Raw genomic sequence first — 23,773 nt, 5'->3', positions numbered from 1 at the left:
ATCAAGTACTATAAATGGAGTTGAAGTGAAATGTTTGGAAGTCAGATCACATTTGAAGTCTATAATTCTATAATTAACCTTGAAGCAACAGTACGTACATGTAATTATGAACGAATTTCAATTGACGGGTTCAGATATAAGTAGACATCTGCAGTATAGAATGAATCATGAAAACTTTGGACTTCCTAGCAAATTATTATTTTCAGAGGCAGCATCAATATTTCTTCATTATAATCCATCCAACCATGAATTTTATAAACGAACTGAACATTCATCAAATAAAACAAAAAGAACTCATACATTTCCTATTAAATATTTAATTTGACATTTTCAAATTCGTTTCAAGCCGAAACGTCATTATTCACGTCTCAAGTTGTACTACGGTATAAAATAAAATAAACAAATACATTATTCTATGCAACTTGCCTATATATAACCCGCCCTTCGTGAAAAATCACCTGTCAAAATTCACAAACGGCACCACAAAACATTCTAAAACCACCGATGTCTTTCCCACTTCCGACGAGCGCTATGAATCAAACTACCACTTTAAAAAAACGTGCGATTAGCAGGCGTTTTCCTACAGGAAATGATAAAATTCGAATTTCCCGAACGACGACAAGACGTTTATCGTCATAACAGTATCACATCATCTCCAAAGTTCTGATATCATCGCATCGCCGTAGCAAATCTTCACGTAGCCGCCCTACCCGTTTCTGTGTTCTCGCACCAAATAAACCACAGTTGAGGTAAACATCTATTACAAATAGAGAGTCGACTCTGTGGCACGTAGACGGTGCTGTGTTAAAGAAGGTCGAAAGATTGTCGGACAACAAAATGACTAACTGCTATATCGACACTGAATATTAAAAATATTAGTCGATATGACAAAAGAGGAAGTTCAAGAAACAATGACACTCCTTATGTCGCTTCCACGGCAGGGGCTGTTGGACAATTAGACGAATGCGAAATGGCCAAAAATGGTATGCGTGTGGACAGTGACGGACTGACACAAAAGCGTAGGGGGATCGGCTTCACTTTGTCATTTGTGGGATCTTGACCTGAATTCGTGAATGACAGAGATGGTATCAATTCAGTTTTCCAAACAATAGACTCTTTTCTCCTATTTTGGCACTTCTAGGATGTTTGAAGATGAAAGGTTTTCAACCCTCTGCGTTAACGTCCCTTCACAAGATTTTTTCAAGACCTATAGCAGATTGCAATTTGTATTTCGAATATTTTTTTATCAATAATCAATAATTCAATATCATTGACAATAATAAACCAAAAGATGGAAATATAGTCGAATCCATCCCTGCAGCGCAAGGCGCCGCAGTCTAGAATCTCTTCTATAAATAAAATGAAGAATTTACAAGAGAAACTGAATTTCTTCCACAGTTCAATTAGAATTTTCGTTACAGTTCAAAGGAGGACAAAGCCATTTATTTATTTATTTTCGGAGCATGTTAAACAACATCTGAACTGGACACATAGCCCATCAGCTTTACTGCGTCTACAAAGGGAATAAGAAAAATTTACTTGCTGAGTACATTACTGGTAGAAAATATATTCGGTGGTCTTTCGATATAATACTACGTTCCAAGCTTTGTGATAACTTTGGAATGAAAAATATTTTTTATTTCAAAGTTATCAAAAAGTTTCGGAAGCAACCCATATATTTATCAGTATAGTGTACTAGTGTGCTTAACAAGTAAATTTTTCTATTCCATTTTATTGAATATTTATATTTATTATTTAATTCCTTTCGGTGTATGGGTATAATAAGTCATGCAAGTGTCTCCACCATCCTAGTTGCTTCTCCAACGATTCTAGTCCCATCACATTCCTTTTTTCTTTATTTCTTCTCTGAAAATAACTTCATCTCCACTGTCTACAGACAGTGGAGACAACACAGAGAATTAAAAGTAAATTAAAATTTACTTTTAATTCTCTGTGTTGTTTCAACGACCTATTACTGCTATGAACACGGTTATTTTCGTCTTCTCCTTTATTTTCCTATTGTTTATGAAAGTTTCTATTCATTGCGAAATACAATTTGATGGCTTTTTTTATTCTCCCCTCAATATCTTGCTCTTGGTTTCCATTGTTTTAGATGTTCACTCTTACATTTTAAAAATATTTCATCCTTTCAATTTCTTCTCCGTCAATTTCCAACCCATCACTTGGAGCAATTTTAACGGAATAAAAAAGATTTTTGCGTCAATATGTTACAGTAGGTGAAACATTATTTATTCGTCACTCTATTCCTGAGTCAAAGAGAGATTTAGCTGAGTGTAAAGCAGTCGATGAAAACTGTCAAAATCTTAAACATCAACTGGCAAGGTTATGGCATGTGTATTTTGGTATGTGCATGATATATTGTTCATCTTGACGAAGGTAAATTCCATCAATAGTGAATATTATATAACGTTATTGGTTCGCTTGAGTGCAGAAATTATGAAAGAATGTTCTAAATTGCAAAAGAAAAAAATTGTCATCTTCGTAATATATCTGTATCGCAGGGGACTTCTTGGTAAGTCTGTGGTTAATGTACCAAATCGGTTCGAAAATATTCATGATATTTGATAAGTACCGTATTTTTAAACTTCAACGCCCTGTATCTCAGCAACGAAGCAACTCCGGACAATGTTCATGGGATTTTTTTTCAAACGACCTAACGTATCACCCTCCGCAGTTCAATACCTTATTCAAGAAACACCCAGTATATTCCAAACATCGAATAGTGCAAATTTCATAGGATGTTAAAAAAAAATTTCCTCAGCGAACGCAATAGTTCATTATCTTAAAAAATAACAAACCAAAAATAAAAACTGTAGCAACACGACGCGAACGACTCAACCTGTCAAACAAAAGTCAACATTTTTTAGAACGAAATCAAATTTTTCAAGTGTTGCATAGACATACTCAGAAAGGCGCGACATCATCAGGTGAAGTTCTTCGAGCTAGTTTTTTTATAGAGATGGGAGACAGCAACGATTCCAAGTCAGAAAATGCGGAAGAAGACGCTGCAACGACAGAGAAGACGGAGAAGACAGATCGCGAGGCGAAGACGATTGTCGACGAACAGTCGGCCGACAAAGGCGACTCCGTTAAAGTCGAGGAGGCGACTAAAAAAGAAACCACTACCGAAGACCGCAAGGAGAACGTTGAGGAGAGCAAGACCGAAACTATTCTGTCGTCACAATCCCTCAAGTCCTCAAATCCTTCTATATCGATGCCGTGAGTGCAACGCAAGTAGCTCTAAGTATGCGTTTATGCAGCATCAAATAACAAATATCACGTAACGATATCAAGTTACAAACAGCTAGAATGTTACCTTTTATGCGAACAAACAACTTTCGAAATCTTCAGTGAAATGGAAGCACTTTTTACATCATTGTTATTTGCTAATTGATAATTGTTGATGCTGCATGAATGCACGTTCAGTTTGTAAGCGCACCGTGTATAGTTCGGGCCGAGCCTTAATTCCAACATGTGTGCACAATTTCTATTAACTCGTTTACTCTAAAAATGGACATGTTTCCTTTTTTAGTTTCTTTGCAGTTTGATGAAGTGTGAAGACTTAATACAACAACATTTCCCAATCAAAATTTCTCTAGAATCACTTAAAAATCTCCACATAACATCAAATCAAAATCAGACAAGTAGAGCGTAAAATATTCAGTTCCTAGGAATTTAATTTTTGTGCAGCTTTTAAATTCCTATGATAAATTTACGATTCAATCCGATTACCCATACCAAATTTTACCAAAATCTAACTAACAAAACAATAGACCAAGAGATATTTAAATCATGGGAATTTTTCGTTTGCGCATGGACAACGCGCACCGTATATCCGCATGAGCTGAAATCCCTAAAAACCAACCCACGATGCGACAGGAATGAGTGCACCAAATTTCATCAAAATCTAACCAGTAGAACAAAAGATATTTATTACATGGGGATTATACGTTTGCGCATGAACAACGCGCGCCGCGCAAGAGCTGAAATAACTCACAAACCAACTCACGATCCGACAGGAATCTGTCCCCCAAATTTCATCAAAATTGGACCGATAGAAAGCGAGATATTGGAGTCTCGAGAACTCTAAGTTTGCGCATGCCCAACGCGCACATCATTTAGCTCCGGAGGAGCTAAAATTCCTGCAAATCAACTCACGGTTTTGTCGGTTTTGATGAAATTTGGCATGGCTTTTCGGATTCGAAAAGCCATGCCAAATTTCATCAAAACCGGATAATAATTTCAGACAAACATGAAACCAAAAATGTTAAAGATAGTCTGAAATACATTATACAAAATATGTATTGTTAAATATGGTTTTACCTCCGATATGCACAATAGCAAAATCTCGATTCAAATGAATCGTATGCATATGGTTTTAACATTCTCCTTTATCAAGTGTAATAGCTGCATATTCGACTTCAGATAAATGCTTTTTGATTGTGGAAGTAGCTTCATCAGCAGGCATTATAGCAGGGTTCTATTCCAGCTGGTTGATTTGGCTCTTTGTAGCGTGAATCATCCTTAATCCCCGAGTTTCGTGTTTGAACACGAAATCCGTATAGGGTGTAACAAAGGCAATAATACTCTCATCTGAAAGGAAGCTTCCGTATGTTAGAAATACAGAGACACTTTTGTACTAGCTTAGCAAGAAACCAGATTTATAGAAGAATAGAAGACCACACATCTGTTGAATAGAAAGAGGATTTTCGTTATACAGTACGTACCAAAAGGAATGGTTTATCTGAATATTAAACTACAAGTTTTATTATTTCTCCCTGCCTTACAGTTGAGATATTTCTTAATAGATAAAAAATTCTGTATTTAATATCCTGAGATGTTCAATGGAGTTTGAGGAATTCAATACTGTTAAAACTGTTGATAGTTTGAAAGTGTAAAATAGTTGGTCTGTTTGTCAATATGTGTGATCGTTGTCACTGTCTCAACTTCTGCAATTCTTATCTGATTTTGATGAAATTTGGTATGAGTATCCGGTCTGAATAGTAGATAATTCCATACAAATTTCGTCTCTTCAGAGAACACTGTGTTCATGGTACATGCGCAAAAGTGGAATTCCAAGAATTTCAATAACACTCGTACTAGAAGTTCTATTTTGATGAAATTTGATAAAGGGTATAGGAATTCATATCGGTTCGAAAGTGATTCCATACGAATTTCAAATCTTCCAGATATACAGTGTCTAATGCACATTAATAGTTTTGGATGTTCCTCTACATACCTCTAAATTCTACTGAACTGATTTTGATGAAATTCAGTGTAGATATTCATACAGGGTGGTTCTGGAGATATTTTTGCGGGAACTTCACTTAAAAGACTCCGGTCTTCTAAGTAACAACACATTTCTTCATATAAATTCAACCTCAGCAAGAGCATTGCCTTGCATTTGAGGTCGTTTTTCTTCATTTCTGCACTCAATCGATCCATTAACTTGGCAACTTGCTTCAGATATTTGCTTTGGACGGCTTTCATCACCTGTTCCCCACTCAGCTGAAGCTCTCTTTGACTCGGAAATGTAGTGATGAACCTACATTTCATCCACTGTCACATATCGACTCAAAAATGTTGTTTATTCGGCTCAAACAGCTCTAAACATCGTTCGGAATTGACAATGCGTTGTTGCTTTTGATCAGCTGTGGGCAAGCACAGCACCCATTTGGAGCAAAGCTTTCTCATGGACAAAATAGTGAATACACTCATATCTTCAACTCCACAGTTATCTCAAGCAATTTCATTTTACGATCTTTCAAAACCATTTCGTGGACTTTTTTGGTGTCTTAAACAGCCTTCAGCATCATCGGTGGTGTTTCGACCATGTCTAAAGTCAGTATACCACCTTTTAAACGTTGTTGTCAAAAGAGCATATTCTGAATAACACTCATCAAGCTATCGCTTGGCTTGCACAGTTCTTTATGCCCATCTTATCCCATTCATTTGGCATCTAAGAAACCAAGTCAGATGGTTGATCCCTTCTCTCCTCCCCAGAAACGACCACCCCGCCACGCCATCCATATCTACCCCCCTGACCGTCAAGGAGAAGTACCTGAACAGGAACCAGAGCGACATACTGCCCTCCCTGCGCGAGGTACCTCGGGAGGAAGACCCCTCGCTCATGATCTTCTCCAGCAAGGGTCTGCCCACCAAGAAGTACTTCCGTCGCAGAGAGATCAATTCCACCGTGCTACCCTTCGGGTTCGACGAGAAAGAGACCCCCAGGACGCCCAGGCTGAAGGTGGAGGCGGAGCTGACGCCCAAGATCTCGCAGACGGTGCCCAACACCCCGAGGAAGCTGGAGGAGGCGACTAAGAAGGCGCCCTTCAACGACAAAAACCCGAACATACCCAACCCGAGCGTGTCGAGAAACGTGCTCACAGGGCGCGGAGTCAATTCGAAGGATGAGTTCAAGAGCAAGTCGGCGAGGCGCAAAGGTAAACCATGAATTTTTATATTTACCACAATTGTTTCGCCCACACTGTGGCTTGTGTGTTGAATCCTATTTGAGTGATCGTCAGCAGTTTGTTCCAATCGAAAATTGTAGATCTAGAGAGATAACCGTTACTTCGGGAGTACCTCAGGGGTCTAACCTGGGACCGCTATTATTTATATTATTTATTAATGACCTCTTCTACAGATAATAAATAATTTGATGTTAGCTTATGCTGATGATTTTTAAATTTATGCTGAAATTTCATCTACTGATGACTGTTTGAGTTTGCAGGAAGACATGGATGTTGTGAATAGGTGATGTAGCAGCAATGAGTTTCATTTGAATATATCGAAATGTAGCGTAGGGTCTTACCCGCGGAAGAAGGAAGTGCATCCGTTTGATTACAACATTAGGGGTATAAATCTCTCTCGGCTTACTGAAATCAAGGACCTGGGTTTGGTATTCGATCAAAGGTTTTCTTTCTTATCACATATTATTCAACTAACTTTATCGGCATGTAGGACATATGGTTTCATTGTGCGAGATTGTTTGAGAATTCGTCAACAATAATTCACTTATTTAACGCGTTGGTCAGAAGTAAGCTCGAGTATGGTTGCCTTATTTGGCGCCCAATCTATAACTGTCATGCTCGCCATCTAGAGACTGTACGAAGAAGGTTTTTGCAGTGGCTTTCATTTCGTGAGGATGGACTGTACTCACCTAGGGGATACGATCATAGTATCTTATTATCAAGGTCAATTTGAAAAGCCTTGAATGCAGAAGAGGTTTGGATCCCATCAAATTCCTTCATGGTATTCTGGGTGGAGTTTGACAAACTTCATGGGGTGATTCGATATTGAAAATAATGACAGTTTGCTATGAAAAATTTACGGAATAATTTTTTTTCTGGCAAAAAAATCCCTCATGCCAATAAGATTGCAGGAAGTTGTGTTTACCCGAAAATTAACATTTATCTATTTTCATTTGTAGATGGAAATCCAGTGTTAGGTGTAGGATACGACGAACCTGTGGTGGTCAGTAACGTCGGTAGGGTACCACCAGGTGGTTTTTCAAGTGGATTATGGTAGGACCAAACGAATAGAGTACTCACCACATCGAAATCGAGAACATTCGAAGCATAAGTGAAGTGATTTTGTTATTTGTGTGTGTTTTTTGACACGATGTCCGATAAAAAATATTTGTAATCTAAATAAACATTTCACATACGGTTAGTAACTTGAATTTGGTCGAAACAAGACTTTATACTCGACTTTATAGGAGTACATATAGATCCAAGAAAGTAAACACCACTGGAATAATTTCAAATATTTCATTTTTGGGGAATGCCAGACATTTCCCAATGTATAATTAATGAAGGTATGTAGTTGAAAACAACTACTTCCTTCCGTTATAACTCCAACTTGTTTATTTACTGGTTTACCCAGTAGGATTTCTAGACATAACAGATATTCTTCAAGGACGTCACGTTTCATTCATTGGTTCAAATTTCTAGCATTTCTACGTTCAAACGTTTCAACATTTTGAATATTCATAAATATTTAAATAAAAATGAAATAAAAAATAAAATAAAATAATAGGCTAGATGACGATATTAAAGAATCCAAGAACTACTATTCTTAGTGAATAAATCCATTATAATACCACCACGTGACTACCCAGTTCATAACGAAATTATCGATTTTTTCCTCTTACAACCAACGATTTTTATAGGGTTTTTACATAATTTCCTTTAATTATAATCTACATTGAGGAAAGTCAATATTTTTAATTTGTGAATGAAAAAAAAATTGTGGTAACTTTTCGTTTTTTGCGAAAAAAATGATGATACGTACAATGTACAAAGCACAGATATTTTTTTTAAATATTCGTGAAAAAAAAAATCATCAGAAAAGAGGAAAAACTAATTTTGTGAAAAAATAATCTACCATCGTACAGTGCTGCCATCTATTTATTTGCTTCTAAAAAAGAAAGAGGATGAAGTGAATATATAACTTCGTACACCGTACAAAGTTTGGTCATCGCAGGACCGCCAGAGGGGAAATGAATGTGTAACAAAGTTTAACTGATACGCGGAAAGCCACGTGGTGGTAACCCCTCTTAAATACAGCAGTCATCCAAACAACAATCGAAGTGAATCACGTAACTTTTGAGTGGAACCCTCAGAAATGTGAAGTTTCACATTCTATTCTATGTCTCTGATATAACCCTGCATCGCGCCACTTTGAAGTTTTGTTATTACTGCTGGCTTCGATTGATTTTTATATTATTCAATTGTTTGCCGCTTACTCATAGTTTACTGATCACGATCCAACATCCAATATACATATAGCAGAAATTATACAATTTCAAAATGTACGTTAAAATGTAAAACATAGAATATAAATTCGGGGGTTGAATTAGTTCACAGACATTAAAAAACATATAGCAGTACCATGACGTGATAAAATGTTTTCTTGCGTCGTTGCCAAACTGCTGATTTTTTACTAGTTTTATCAGACAATAATAGAATACGTCAAATTCGAATTACAATCAGATTGACACATCGGATTGATGCCAACAGCAAGGCAAGCAAGGTGAGTAAACACTTCTATTCTATTCTAGATTTGTGAATGCAGTATGAATAATAGTATTTGGTTGGTACCATAGATTAATAAACATAGATAGAGGGAGTATACACAATTTTTACATGTCCTCAACGTGGTTAGATTAGCTTGTCGGATTGTGATATATTTTCAAATCCACAATTTTACTATATCGTTAAGAATGTATATTATATTGAATGAAATATATTTATTTTAGTGATTCCCGATTAAATATGCAAAATTTGAATATTTGGAATCCGATATTTTTACTAATTGTCGAATTTATAATAAGCAGAATATTTATTATTTTCTTTATCTACCAGCTGAAATCCAAGGTTTGGCAACTTTTGCTCTCCTAGTGTCATCGGTTGTTTCACGTGGTTTGGCGCGCTTGGAGTTTGTTTTCTGAATTTTTGATATATTTAGGTATTAATTTGAATACATTTAGAGATGATATGAAGCATTGATTCACTATGGGACATAAGAAGTGCGTTCTTTGTGGATAAACTCGTGAATTGAGTGAAATATCACTGATATGTTTTCATTTCCGCGCGCTTCATGTCAAATTTGATAGTTCATGTTGGGGACAAAATTTGCTTACAGAAAATGACATATACTCCCTCTATTTATGTTCATTACTCTGAGGGTGGTACTAAAAATCTTACTAGGTATGACATCATACCATTGCCAACATAAATACACTACACACCAAAAATATTCCGCCAATACGCTCTATTAGTGATGACGTCACACACCGCCATTTTAGTTCTCCTGTCAGTGTTCGGAATCCAAACACACAAATTGTCATTCATCAAATCAGTACGTTGTCGTTGAAGAAATTGGCTTATATTGATAAATAAGATTATTTGAGGAACGATTTTACTATTAATTGATAGACAGAAGGAACGAGATTAATGCCAGTAAGTTCGAACTTGAAGTTCAACTAAAAAATACGGCTTTTTACAAAATCTGGGGAATGATACAGGATTCAAACTTACTGGTATTAACCTCGTTCTTTCTGTCTATCAATTAATACTGAAATCGTTCCTCAAATACTATCATTTATGAAAATAAGCTAATTCCTTCAACGACACCGTACTAATTTGAATGACAATTTATTTGTTTGGATTCCGAACACTGACAGGAGAACCAAAATTGGCGGTGTGTGACGTCACACTAATAGAGCGTATATACTGAAGGTTTTTATTGACGTCTCTGTCAATTTTCACTCACTTTTTCCACATTCCGGTTCGGGGGTGAGCCTCACCGATATCAGCACCGCGGGACACTTCCTGTTCCTCTTTCTGCCCTCCAAGCTGTACTTTCTCCGAACTCTCTGCTTGAAATTCAACAAATCGTCGAAATCGGGCATAACGATCAATTTCATTTGGTTTTCGACGATCGACACTACCAACACAACACTTATCAATTTGAACGGGAGCCGTTTTGTCGTCTGTATTGTTTTTCAATCGATTGTGATATCTAAGACTATCGGGTTCAAATTATTGTTGATGGCTTAGAAAGGGAAGGTGAGGTCAACGAATCTACATCGTTATTTTGAATAATTCATTGATTATATTCGTGAAGAAAGTGGAAGATCGGATAGGTATGAGCGTTTCACGTCTTCGAAGGTGGTAAGGTGTATATCACCGCAAAAATTCACGAAATGGTCCATCGCACTGGATCACAATAAGCGAAAACCTACTATATCCATCAATTAGCGAAAATCGATATGCAGTGTTACGTCCCGATAAATCCCATTAAGATCGTAATGAATTGAGTTTCGACGAACGCGATGGAAGAATTAACAGCGCAATTTTTTTCATTATCACGATTTCTCGATACTGGATCTTGTGCGATATCAGTGAAGACTGAAAAATAACGATGACTTTATCCCGGTTTTCTATAATTATTCTGCGACGGAAATTTATATTTGGAGCGCAACAGTTGGGCATACAAGCATAATAAAATCGTCTTACTGTTGACCTAATCGCCGATCCAAATTGGACAATTCTCTTTGTTTACACGTGGTTCAAGGCTTTTGTAATCGACTCGAATATTTCGGTTGATTATAAGGAAGATCTGTTTCGTTATTTGAAGATTCATAAAAATTTGGAGATCTGAACCCTAAGAAAAATAATATGAAAAAATAATATGAAATTAACAATTCTGAAAATAACCCGTGAATGTTGAATTACCTGGAGCAAACATGGATTTATGTTCCTCTTATTCTGTGGCAAATCCTTTCATTCTGTTATATCTTGTGAAAAGGAATCGTGTGGGAATATCTCAGTTTCACACAAATTTCACGGTTATAACGGATGTTTTTTTTTGGAGGTATATAACTTTAAGTTGGCATTACTGTTCAAGATGGCGACCGATTTAACAGCTGTCACGTGATTTATTCTCAGTTTGGTTTGGCAATTCATCATAAATAGACTCACGCCTGAACAACGCTTGCAAATAGTGCAATTTTATTTCGAAAATAATGGTTCTGTGCGGAATACGTATCGCGCACTACGTCCATTTTATTCTGTTTAGCGATGAAGCGCACTTCTGGTTGAATGGCTACGTCAACAAACAAAACTGCCGCATTTGGAGTGAAGCTAATCCTCAAGTGTTTGTCAAAACACCGTTACATCCAGAAAAACTGACTGTTTGGTACGTTTTATGGGCTGGTGGAATCATTGGTCCGTACTTCTTCAAAAACGATGATGGTCAGAACGTTACAGTCAATGGTGATCGGTATAGAGCCATGATTACTAACTTTTTCATTCCTGATTTGAACAACCATGATGTCATTGTTTAAGGAGAATCCTTAAACAATGATGATGTCCAAGAGTTGTGGTTCCAACAAGACGGCGCAACATGTCACACAGCTCGTGCCACAATCGATTTATTGAAAGACACGTTTGGTGACCGCCTAATTTCACGTTTTGGACCTGTGAATAGGCCTCCATAATCTTGTGATTTAACACCGCTAGACTACTTTCTGTGAGGCTATTTAAAGTCATTGGTCTATGTGGATAAACCACAAACCCTTGACCATTTGGAAGACAACATTCGCCGTGTTATTGCCGATATACGGCCACAAATGTTGGACAAAGTCATCGAAAATTGGACGTCCAGATTGGACTACATCCGAGCCAGCCGTGGCGGTCATATATCCGAAATCATATTTAAAATGTAATGCCACAAGATTATCTTGCGGATAAATAAAATTCATGTCAATCGAATAATCCATCGTTGTTTTATTGCAATTTAAAGTTCTATAGCTCTAAAAAAAACACCCTTTACATATTTCATTATTATATGTTGGTACTCGGAACTCCCCTAGCTTTTATCTATCATTTGTCATTATGAATAAAAACAATAATTTACTTTCTCTACATTTTATTTCTCATTCATTTTTTGAAGATATATTATAATGTGAAGAAAAAATCCATTATTTTTGCATGAAAAACAAGGCTTTAATTACCATAGTTAAAATGTTCCGATTTAGAACAAATATGCGCCGTTTTGTTCGATAACTTGTTGCTATTTTGAAGATAATATCATTATACCTCTCTCATAGAAGTCCTAGTCCCTATTGGAAAAAAAATTGAGGCTGTCGATTTTCACAAGCCCCTGTTGAAGCAGATTTTTAACCAGCAATATTGTTCGCAATGATCAGGAACAGATCACTTGGTACCAGGTCCGGACTAGAAGGTGGATGCATAAGAACCTCCCAACCAAGCTCCCGGAGCTTCTAGCGAGTCACACAATTTCTCGCCTACTGGCCAAAGCAGCCCGCTTCTGGGCAATTGCTTCCTTCAGACGTCCATTTGTTGACAGTATAGTTACGAGTTAACAGTTGTGCCGTAGGGAAACAGCACATAGTAGATAATTCCCGGCCAATCCCACCAAACACACAGCAAAACTTTCCTAGACGTTAATCCTAGCTTGGCCACCGTTTCCGCCGACTCACCGCGTTTCGACCAAGACCGTTTCCGCTTGACGTTGTCGCAAATAGTCCACTTTTCATCACCAGTCACCAACCGTTTCAAAAATGGGTCGATTTTGTTGCGATTCAGCACCATCGAGTTTCTTGGGATCAGCCTTATGCAGATGGTTCCAAGAGGTTTTTTGTGCAATATTTAGCTCTAAGGCAATCGAAACAGTGCTTACATGAGGATCGGACTCAACAACGTCCATTATTTTATCGACAATTGGTCTTCTAGTGCGTGGTGCAGCTATGACATCGAAATCACCGGAATGGAATCGGCGAAACCAAAATTGCGCGTGATTGACTATTACAGTATCAGTACCATAAACATTATTTACAGTTTCAGCCACCTGGCTTAATTTTCGCCTTAATCGAAAAAAAACCGTAAAATATAGGGTTTTTTTTTTGCTAGTGTCCATCTTTGACACGCGCTTAAACTGAACTGAGTCAACTCATCACAAAATTGTCAGAAAAGTTTTTGTAGTACGAAATCTCACCTTTCTAACGCCATCTAGTAGGACCCGATCGAACATATACAACGCGAGATATAGATAACTAAAGCCATATATTGGAAAAATGATGGATTTCTTTTTACTACACCTAATATATAGATATCCTTCAACAACAGACGTGAGACGTCGTCTTCCAATCACCATGACCTTTCAGCGTAGTCATATTGGCCCCCATTTCTGCTAGAAGAGTTGTTCATTTTCGACGCAAACCCAGATATTTCGCAAAGATACATGGGATTTTGCCAAATGTGTTTTTCCAATTGGTTGTATAATACAACGTCCTCGTTTCTAGGTCAGAAAAAGTCTTTTTTCTATACATATAATCCCGTGGCAGTAAAAACATGTATTATCTTAGGAGGATAGAATATCTCATCAGTTGAAATCATTGATTTCGTCTTCATCAACAATCGTGAAAACACGATTTCTATAGGTTTTGTCTTTATTACATTAACCATAGAACCAACTTCTTATCTTCTATATAAGTAACTAGCATATCACAAGTTCTTGCCGTCAGCATCCACAAAATACACCGAATATTAAAGCAACTTTCTACATTAAAAACGTATCATTCCGTGCCTCATGAATAAGAGTTCGGTAAAGTATACGAGCAACACAATTGCATTAATACCGAGATTAATACATTCCACAAAGATTTCTGCCATCCAAAAATTTTGGGTACTCTTTAGCAATAAGTTTTTTTATAGCGTTTTTGGCTTTTTCGGGGATCTTCAAAACTTATATTTGAAGTTGGAAAGTTTTTTCCATAGCAACGATGGTCCGTCTCAAAGAAAATTAATATAGGTTCACTATGATTAAATTGAACTCAATTAAATTTTCAAATTTGTGGTTGTAGTAACTCAAAAGCTCAGAATGATTAAATAGAAAAGTATGTAGTCAAGACATGTTGATGCCCTCGGGCCAGCAGTATCTACTTAATGCCCTTGTTACTTAAATAACAATCGAGGTGATGATAGTAATTTCGTTGTGAAATAGTTATATAATCAACTAGAAAAAGTGAAAAAACTGTTTACCAATTAGGTAACAGTAGAATAATTTCAACTAATAAATAGGTATTTAAACATTTTTTAATTTTTTGATTGGATACGTTGCAAACATTAATGTTATCTAATTCTAATCAGTTATTCCTTTTTTCTGTTTGGTATGAGAGCGAATCCTGAAGAACGCGACAAATACTTTCAGAAAACTACTTAGTATCTGTTAGAAGCACTTGTTTAAGTGCTTCTAATAGATACTGAGTAGGTATATGTAAATAAATTTGCAAAATGAATTCCACATAAAGAAAAACTTTTCACAATAGGGAATACTCTATCTGCCCTTGTTTCTTAAATAACAATCGAGGTGATGATAGTAATTTCGTTGTGAAATAGTTATATAATCAACTAGAAAAAGTGAAAAAACTGTTTACCAATTAGGTAACAGTAGAATAATTTCAACTAATAAATAGGTATTTAAACATTTTTTAATTTTTTGATTGGATACGTTGCAAACATTAATGTTATCTAATTCTAATCAGTTATTCCTTTTTTCTGTTTGGTATGAGAGCGAATCCTGAAGAACGCGACAAATACTTTCAGAAAACTACTTAGTATCTGTTAGAAGCACTTGTTTAAGTGCTTCTAATAGATACTGAGTAGGTATATGTAAATAAATTTGCAAAATGAATTCCACATAAAGAAAAACTTTTCACAATAGAGAATACTCATTGCTATCTCTTCAATTGCACATGTTATTCAAGTTAAATGGATACAATCAGATCTGTTTTTAAACTCAACTATTTATTTTGGTTCTGTTATATCAATCAGTTCTAGAACATCTGCCCTCCCAAAATTATACATTGATCTTTCGTTTGGAACAACAAATTTAAATAACAGATAGCACATACCCATTCAAAGAATATCACAAAATCATTTTGAAAAATCAAGAGATCAAGTTACAATAAAGAAGTTTTGAAAATTGTTAAGACCGTTTCAAATACCAAGGTTAATTGGACAATGATCTTAAATTAGTGTTGTGAATGAATCATTAATTTCAGCACTTGATCTCATGGTTCAAGAGCCACTGATGACAAACATCAGGAACTTAAGGGTGCTTTTACTTCCAAATAATTGATTAATTCTGAATTAATGTTTTTATCGATTCGCTTGCTTCTTATTATATAAATAATATGTAATAACTCATATCATCTATAAACACATCAAAACTTAAATGATCAAAAAATATAACTTTGCAATTGTCGATTATTTTTATCACGTGTTACATGCTTCAAAATGCTTTAAAATTTTGAAAGAGGTAATTATATTATTTTAATTTGAAATTCCCAAAATAATAAGATTATCTAATAACTATCAAACAATTGATAGGCTAAGATAATCAACACTGAAGGACTTGACTATCAGACAAAACGAATGGCAGATTTAAATTATTTACAAAATAATAGAATGTAATTACTGAAGTATTCACTCAATGCAATACCAGTTGGTGCAGCTTCTCCAAAGCTATCAACTATCAAAATAAACATGTAATACAACTTACCTTGGGCATGTTTCACAGGTTTGGGTGTTGATGTCATATTCAAGATAATCCATTAAATGGCATCACTCATTCATAGCACTAAACCAAAACACTACATTTTACCTGAACTTGAAACATAAAAATTTGTAACTTTTAAGGAAATACATGTTTCGGAAAAGTAATCGGCATTCAGGATTCAGAAATGGAATCACTGAAAAGAGTGGGTAAGTGGTGACATCTATATCACATGCACTACATTTCTTAGACCGATTTCTATCGACCGTTCACCTTTAATTGCTGTGCAGTGTTGTCGGTTTTTTCAATTTATTGAAAACTGAAGTAAAACAAAAATACTATTTTTTTATTAATTGGAATTTTCTATTCACTTTGAATAATTATATGAAATGCAAATCATAATTTTTATCTGCACCAATCAATATATACCACAAATAACAGGGTTCTCAATACAGTTTATATCATGCAAAAAATTGATTCGATTGATTGTAAATGAAAAATATCTTATAATTAAATTCATTTCAATTTCACGTTATTAGTTTATGCTTTATTATTAATCGAAAATGCCAACAAAATAACTAGCTGTTGACCGAGAAGGATATCTATATGGGTGTAGTAGAAAAAGAAGACTAGATTCCAATAATTTAATTCAGAATATTCATTAGATTTTTCGGACTAGTGAAAAAGTCTATCTCTCTAAAAGTAGAATCTAATTCATTTTTTCGGAACCTATATCTCGAATCCACAATCATAGACTCAGATAATTTTATAGACTTGGCAACATCCTTAGTGAATTCCTTTAGTTCGGGTATTTTCGTAAACATATTCGTCAAAAAAAAAATAAAACTGAATTGACTTGTCAAAATCAGTCGTCAATCATTGCCAATTATGACATCTTCATTAAATTTAAAAAACTAATTATGAGCTGAATCTAACATTTTGTAATATCATATAGAACAATTCAATACCATCAAATCAACACAATTTTATTTAATAAACAAGCACTTGGAAGGTAAACGCTAATTCTATATTGTAGAAGGCGTTATATTTCCTTTATCACCTATGTTTCAGACTAAAACACTTAAACCATGGGAAATTCTAGTATGAAACAACATATCAACACTGCACAAAAAACAGGAGTGTTGAAAGTATCTCAAGGAAAATTATCTGAATTCCCACCATCATTTAGACAGCTTGAAAATAATCTCAGAACATTAGATTTATCAGAAAATAAATTCTTAATACTCCCTGAAGAAATAAGCAGGTTCATGCAGTTGAAGCACTTGAATCTACAAAAGAATAAACTTACAAAAATACCAGATTGCATTGGAGCACTAACCAAACTCGAAACATTGAATGCTTCGCATAACAATTTGAGTACACTACCTAGAACATTATCTAATTTGATTCATTTGAAACAAGTTTATCTAAGCAGCAATCATTTAAAAGAATTTCCAATGATGTTTTGTGGGCTAAAGCACTTGGACCTACTAGATTTGTCTAAGAATGAAATTGAATCCATTCCTTCGGATATAGCAGGGTTATATGTAACTGAGCTTAATTTAAACCAAAATCAAATAACGTTTATATCCCCTCAAATAGCAGAGTGCCTACGATTAAAGACATTACGATTAGAGGAAAACTGCCTACAACTATCAGCAATATCACCTAAAATTTTGAGGGATTCAAAAATTGCAAACCTCTCCATAGATGGAAATCTTTTTGAGCCTAAGCAATTATCAGATATTGATGGATATGAAATCTATATGGATAGATTCACAGCTGTTAGGAAAAAGATGTTTTGACTATTTTAATAGATAAGTGAATTGAAAAATCTGGTCATATTAGATTAAGGACTCATTGAGGTTTATGATTTATACAGTCTATTAAAAACTCTCATGGCACAAATTAAGAGTTCCTTGTTATTTTCTTCTATAAAACTTGATTTAATGGGAGGCTAAATTCCACAGGAACAAACAATGTTTACAAAGTCAACTACAGCTAAAAGTTTAGAACTTTGTAAAAATTCAATGAAGAACATGGAATGGTTACTTTTTAGTGAAGGTTCTTTTTACTTTCTTGAGTATATATAAAGTACGTATTGCGTACTAAACATTTAGTTATATTTTATTTCAACTCTAAGTTTAGTAAAACTAACCTTTTATAAAAATGAAAATGCAGCAGGAATAGGAATATAAGGAGATGATATGCCTATGAATCAAACCCACCGATGAAGAAAACAAGTCCTTCATTTTTGCAATAAGCACAGTTCTCGAATAATTATGAAACATTCCAAGTGAAAATATAATTTTACATTATTATAACACAAAAATCTATCATTGACTACTCGACAAATATCCGAAGTTATTATTGAAAAAACATTCCTCAAGAAGGTGGTTTATCTATAATTGATTTGAATTTTGAAATAAAAGTCCAAAATTTCAAGGGTTCAAAAAGTTGACTGCGAAATTGAATATTATTCAAACCTCTCTTCCATAGAATGTATATTCTAATGGAATATTAAATTATTATTGTGTTTCAATTCTAATATTTACCTATAAATGTTAACATATGAGTTCAAAGCACTTCCTTAGTAGACAGATAATCTGAGGTTTCCAACTAGGAAATATGTCAATCTGAAATTATCATAATACACAATTTTGAAAGAAATAATTTTCCTCCATCAATTGATCTGAGCAAATGCACATTCAATAACACAACAATAATAAAATTTAAAGATTCCTCAAGTAATATTTTATGTGTACTTGTAAATTTCTCATTGAAAAAGTCGATAAAGTCTATTGTTGAATTAATAAAGCAAATAATCTAGTCATTAAACTATGTGTCAAAAACTTAGAAACAGTGTAGTATATCAAGCATTATGAAGATCATTATTCATGAGATATACAATCATTTACATAGAAATGATTGCTGAAATTGAAGTAGTTTTTAATATTTCTATTAGCGATTTTGTTAAATTTAGCTTCCTCCACCAATCTACGGTCATGTTGTGATTTTCATATCTTAGTACTAAGAATTAAAATGTGATTAAGTGAACATTTTCCGAGAAAACTATGAAATACTCGGACTATCTAAGTGGACCAAATTGATTATTATAGTTCTTTGATGCTACTAACTTCTTTCGCGTCTTAAGAATTGCAATTTAATGGGATGAATGATAAAAGTTTTGTCAAATGTTCTATATTATCTATAATCTATACATCACTATGCGATTCTACTATATCTGTATAATATACTGTGGCGCTAAACAGCTATATATTTTTTACTTATAATATTTATACTGTACATTAGCTAAACTTAAATTCTTTATTTTGTCTTGTACACTGAAATCTATTTTCCTAATGTTATATCTCAGAATATTTAATTAAGTGGATAAAACAATAAATGAATGTGATTGGTATATCTATTTAAATTACATTGTTGCTATCAGATAACCTTCTCAGTACAAAACTTATCAAACTATTATTGTATTATTTCAATTTGCTTCTGATTACATTTAGCGATCTGAGTAAAAATACAATAATTTATATATAATTTTTCGGAAAAACTTATTTTCTTTATTTCAATTTGAATAAGCGTTTCGAGCTTAAGTATGAAAAATCTATAGGCTGAGGTAATAAACAAAATTGAGTGAAATAGAATTTGAATTGTTTTTACTTCTGATACTGCGATTAGCATTCTAGATTCATCTTTGAAATTCATTTCAAACATTTATATATTTATAGAAGTAATCCTTCTTATTAGAAATAATTTTCTAACAATAGAATTCGTTAAAAATACTTATAACGCCCTCCTCTGTTTTCATTAGTAGAAAATGATTAGAATAGAGTACATTTTCATTCACAATTTTCAGGTTCAGTTAAAAAAATACGGAATAAACAGTTAAAACATATGAGAACCCAGAAAACAAAGTTTTTCGATTAGGTATTCATTTCTACAAAATATAGGTAGGTATTTCACTTTCGTCAGAAATAACGCTTCAAGGATAAGTATTCCTTTACTGGACACTTGAAATGAATGGTTCAGTCAAATTATTTTAATTAAGCCCTATAAATTCATCTTTTCATTCATTAAGTATGTAAACAAATAACAAAACTTTCGATTGAAAATTATAATCGACTAGACAAGATCAACTTGGACGTTGTAGAGTAAAAATTATTAGAGAGGAAATAAAAGAGATGTAATCAAATGCAATTTTAGAAATTTTCTAAACCTATAGGGTATTATTATATTTCAAATATTTCGATTAATTCAAATTGTCAATAGGAATTGTTATTCCAATAACGTTCGCTGCAACACGATGTTTGTTTACTTCGTTTTATCTGCGTTTAAAAATAAATTCAGAGGAAAGGAAAGTTGTTCAAGAGTAAAAGAGATGGAAATGGAATACGTGCAAGCAGACAAATAGACTTGCTACCGCACAAACTCGAAACGGCTGAGCGTTGTTTACAAGGTTCATTTCATGGTGGATAGAGGGTCTATTTTGTTGCGCAAAAAAACTCAGGTATTTGATACGTTGGTGCTGCTGAATTGTTTACAATAATTTGGTGGAAAGAAAACTGAAAGGTATGTTGAAGGTTTACCTACTGCGGGAGGTAGTTTATTTTGAGTATTTCCTCATATTGGGATGTTTCTCTTTGTTTTTATTTATTACTGCATTCCAGAACATTCTCTTCAAAAGAGAATTATTCCAATTATTTGAAGTGTAATAACGTATGCTCCAACTTATCGATATATAACTTTATTTTTTGCTTGTATTTGGGAGGAAGAAATGTCATTGTAATTCGATAATAATCTCAACCCATTTTTTGTCACGTAGGCGTTTTTTTAGTAACATGTTGTATGATTTACCGGTAAAAATGGGATTAGATTGATCAAAAAATTTTATTGTTACAGATTGTTGGACTGAGCACTTGTGTTTTGTACGTAACGAACGTTATTGCATCGTGAAAATCGGCTGTTTTCGTTGTTAGTGTTTTCATTCAGCTGAGCAAAATGGCTCATAAACAGAACGAAGTTGAGTTTGATGTGGACGTCGAAGACGACAATGAAACCGACATCGATAAAGAAGTTAAAAAGGAATTGGAAACTAAATCCGTTACGGCAGTCAGTGATGTCCAGTCCAAACATAAGTCTAAAAAAATGTTTGGCAAACAAGTTATGGTTACAGGACATATTCACTCTCCGAGGTTGTGGAAAAATAGTAGACGTTCGAGGAATGGATATGGAAGAGGCCTGCCTAAGAAGAAGGGCGCAGGAGGAAAAGGAGTCTGGGGTGTTCCTGGTTCAGAATTACTGGAAGCTGATGAAGATGTGAATGATCCAAACTATGACAATGAAAACATGAACAACGGTGCATACCTACATGCTGTAATACCTGATGAACCCAATATAGAACTCAAGAAATTACTGGAACCATTCATTCTAGAATATTTTGAGCATGGAAAGACTTGTGAAGTAGCTCAAGCAGTTGAAAGGTACATTCCTTTGAGTAGAAGGAATGTTATTGTCGAACAGTCAATAGAAATAGCAATGGATCATAAAGCATCTCATAGAGAACTGACATCAATTTTGATTGCTGATTTATTCAGTGATTGTATTACTGTTCCAGACATAACCAAGGCTTTTGAAAACATTCTTGCTGATATAGATGATCTTGTACTAGACATTCCTGATGCTCCAACATTGATTGGTAATTTCATAGCGAGAGCAATTGCTGATGAATGTATTCCTCCCAAGTTTATAGATCAGACAAAGAAGAAAAGTGATGGTGAGAAATTCCTAACTGCATTAGACCATGCAAAAGTTCTTATCAATATGGACCATGGCTTAAGCAGACTGCACAATGTATGGGGATTTGGTGGAGCGCTAAGACCTGTCAAATCCATAACTAAACGAATGATACTAGATCTGCAAGAATTTGTTTATTCTAGGGATATTGAAGAAGCTTCCCGTTGTCTGAAACAACTGGAGGTTCCACATTTCCATCATGAATTTGTGTATGAAGCTATAATTATGGCCTTAGAAGCTAATAAAGAAGACACAGAGGAAGCCCTTTGTAATCTATTGCGTTCCTTTGCTCGAGAGGTTCTGATTACTACAGATCAGATGGAGAGAGGTTTTTTGCGTGTGTACGATGACCTTTCTGATATAGAAACAGATGTTCCTCGTGCCTATTTTATTTTAGAACGATTTGTTGGTCGTTGCCGCAAAGCAGGATTTCTCAATGAAAATATTATTCAAAATATGCCTTCTAGAGGGCGTAAACGATATGTCTCCGAAGGAGATCAATTCATTAAGGAAAATAAGAAGGACAAAGAAGATGAAGAAAAAGACAAAGAAGACAAAGAAAAATCAAAATTAAAGGCAATTCTTAGCTTGAAAGGAAAGTAATTGTCTATTTATGCTTGTTATTTTTGGAATATTCGTACTAGGTGATTTTTGAGTTTGAATTAATTTAAGGATTATAGGATTAACAGCAAATTCATTTCAAACAGTAGAACTGTCTATTTAAAAAAAATTACTAACCGCCACAAACTCAACATAAATATTGATTTTGTCTACTCTGATATTATATGTACTATTTTATTTGAAGTTATGTTACTCAAAAATCACCCTTTATTCTTGACATTTTGCAACTATATTTTTTTCACAATAGCACCAAGTGCTGTAGGTACACATTCAAATGTTACTTTTATTTGTATTTGTTCATCTATGAAATAAATATTATTTCAAGTTAAAATCTTGATTTTATTTATAACCAAAATAGGAAAAATTGAACACATTATAGATAATGTAATGAAGTATGCCCTTATGGTTTTTGCTTTAAAGTTGGGGTTTTATTAAATTCTGCTTCAATTCATATTTTTTTTGTATAATTACAAAAAAAATATGAATTGAAGGAGTTGCATCATGCTTTTCTGGGCATACTATCAATAAAAATTGGTGGATGCGGTTATCTTACTTTTATCAGATGAGACGTATACACCATTCAATAACAAAAATTTCAAATGATTTTAAACAATAACATATATATATATATATACATATATTTAAATCTCTAAGTATTTATTCTTATTTTTGGAATTATTAAATATCAGTTTTGAAAGTCATCAATTTTTATCTGAAGGCAAACCCAGATGAGTTATTATCTATTTTATGTTGGTATTTATCTTTAGATTTTTGATGAAAGGAATTGAATGGATGTCTTTGAAGTCTGCCTCAAACCTGACCAGAAAATTTTAAATTTGTTGGTATTTTCGTTCAGGAATTATCGAGTTTGCTTAGAACAGACAGAATTCCATTTGATAATTGATTCTTTACGAGTGAGTGTTCATCCTATTATTATTTTCTGCATAAAATTTGAAGATGGCTATATTTGACAAAACATAAATTCCTTACTAGAACAAGTGCACCTCAAAAATGAATTTTTTTACAAAAATTATTTTAGCTGAATAATGTCACTTTTGATATCAGAGTTTCAATATTGATTTGATGATTATGCTATGTAAAATGTAAAAATTTACTTGAGGTTCGAAGTTCAATGATTCACACAGCAGAGAGTTTTGTTTTCTACTTTTTTTTTCTTTGCTTTATAAATAAAAAAAAATTGTGTATTCGAAAAATTGAATCAATTGCA

The 23,773-nt window shown here is 34.1% G+C and overlaps 4 protein-coding genes across 7 annotated transcripts in view; 3 read left to right on the top strand and 1 right to left on the bottom strand.

The window, feature by feature from the left end:
- The window catches only part of LOC123675685 (guanine nucleotide-releasing factor 2), a 32,833-nt gene extending 16,477 nt beyond the window's left edge, over positions 1-16,356 (bottom strand). For 2 of the 4 annotated variants that reach the window (XM_045611138.1, XM_045611139.1), the window contains exon 1: positions 10,303-10,938. In XM_045611138.1, coding sequence (XP_045467094.1) covers positions 10,303-10,456 — 154 coding nt within the window. In that variant the 5' untranslated portion in view covers positions 10,457-10,938. Of the gene's footprint in view, positions 1-98; positions 321-10,302; positions 10,939-16,119 lie in introns of those variants that run through there. The other 2 variants (XM_045611140.1, XM_045611141.1) reach the window with 2 other exon arrangements.
- Positions 2,834-7,698, top strand: LOC123675690 (microtubule-associated protein Jupiter-like). Its single transcript, XM_045611147.1, has 3 exons — positions 2,834-3,240; positions 6,025-6,467; positions 7,457-7,698. Exons 1-3 carry the CDS (start codon positions 2,981-2,983, stop codon positions 7,552-7,554), a joined length of 801 nt encoding a protein of 266 aa, XP_045467103.1. The 5' UTR covers positions 2,834-2,980; the 3' UTR covers positions 7,555-7,698.
- Positions 16,357-16,964: 608 nt separating the features above from the next.
- Positions 16,965-19,540, top strand: LOC123674673 (leucine-rich repeat-containing protein 57). Its single transcript, XM_045609639.1, has 2 exons — positions 16,965-17,125; positions 17,185-19,540. The coding sequence occupies exon 2, from the start codon at positions 17,202-17,204 to the stop codon at positions 17,916-17,918; it is 717 nt and encodes a 238-aa protein (XP_045465595.1). The 5' UTR covers positions 16,965-17,125; positions 17,185-17,201; the 3' UTR covers positions 17,919-19,540.
- Positions 19,541-20,413: 873 nt separating this feature from the next.
- On the top strand, positions 20,414-22,876 carry LOC123674672 (programmed cell death protein 4). The gene is made up of 2 exons (XM_045609638.1): positions 20,414-20,700; positions 21,031-22,876. The coding sequence occupies exon 2, from the start codon at positions 21,130-21,132 to the stop codon at positions 22,525-22,527; it is 1,398 nt and encodes a 465-aa protein (XP_045465594.1). The 5' UTR covers positions 20,414-20,700; positions 21,031-21,129; the 3' UTR covers positions 22,528-22,876.
- The last annotated feature ends 897 nt before the right edge of the window (positions 22,877-23,773 follow it).

The sequence above is a fragment of the Harmonia axyridis genome, chromosome 3 (genome assembly GCF_914767665.1).
Source record: "Harmonia axyridis chromosome 3, icHarAxyr1.1, whole genome shotgun sequence".
Classification (NCBI taxonomy): domain Eukaryota; kingdom Metazoa; phylum Arthropoda; class Insecta; order Coleoptera; family Coccinellidae; genus Harmonia; species Harmonia axyridis.
This window is presented reverse-complemented; position numbering and strand designations above follow the sequence as displayed.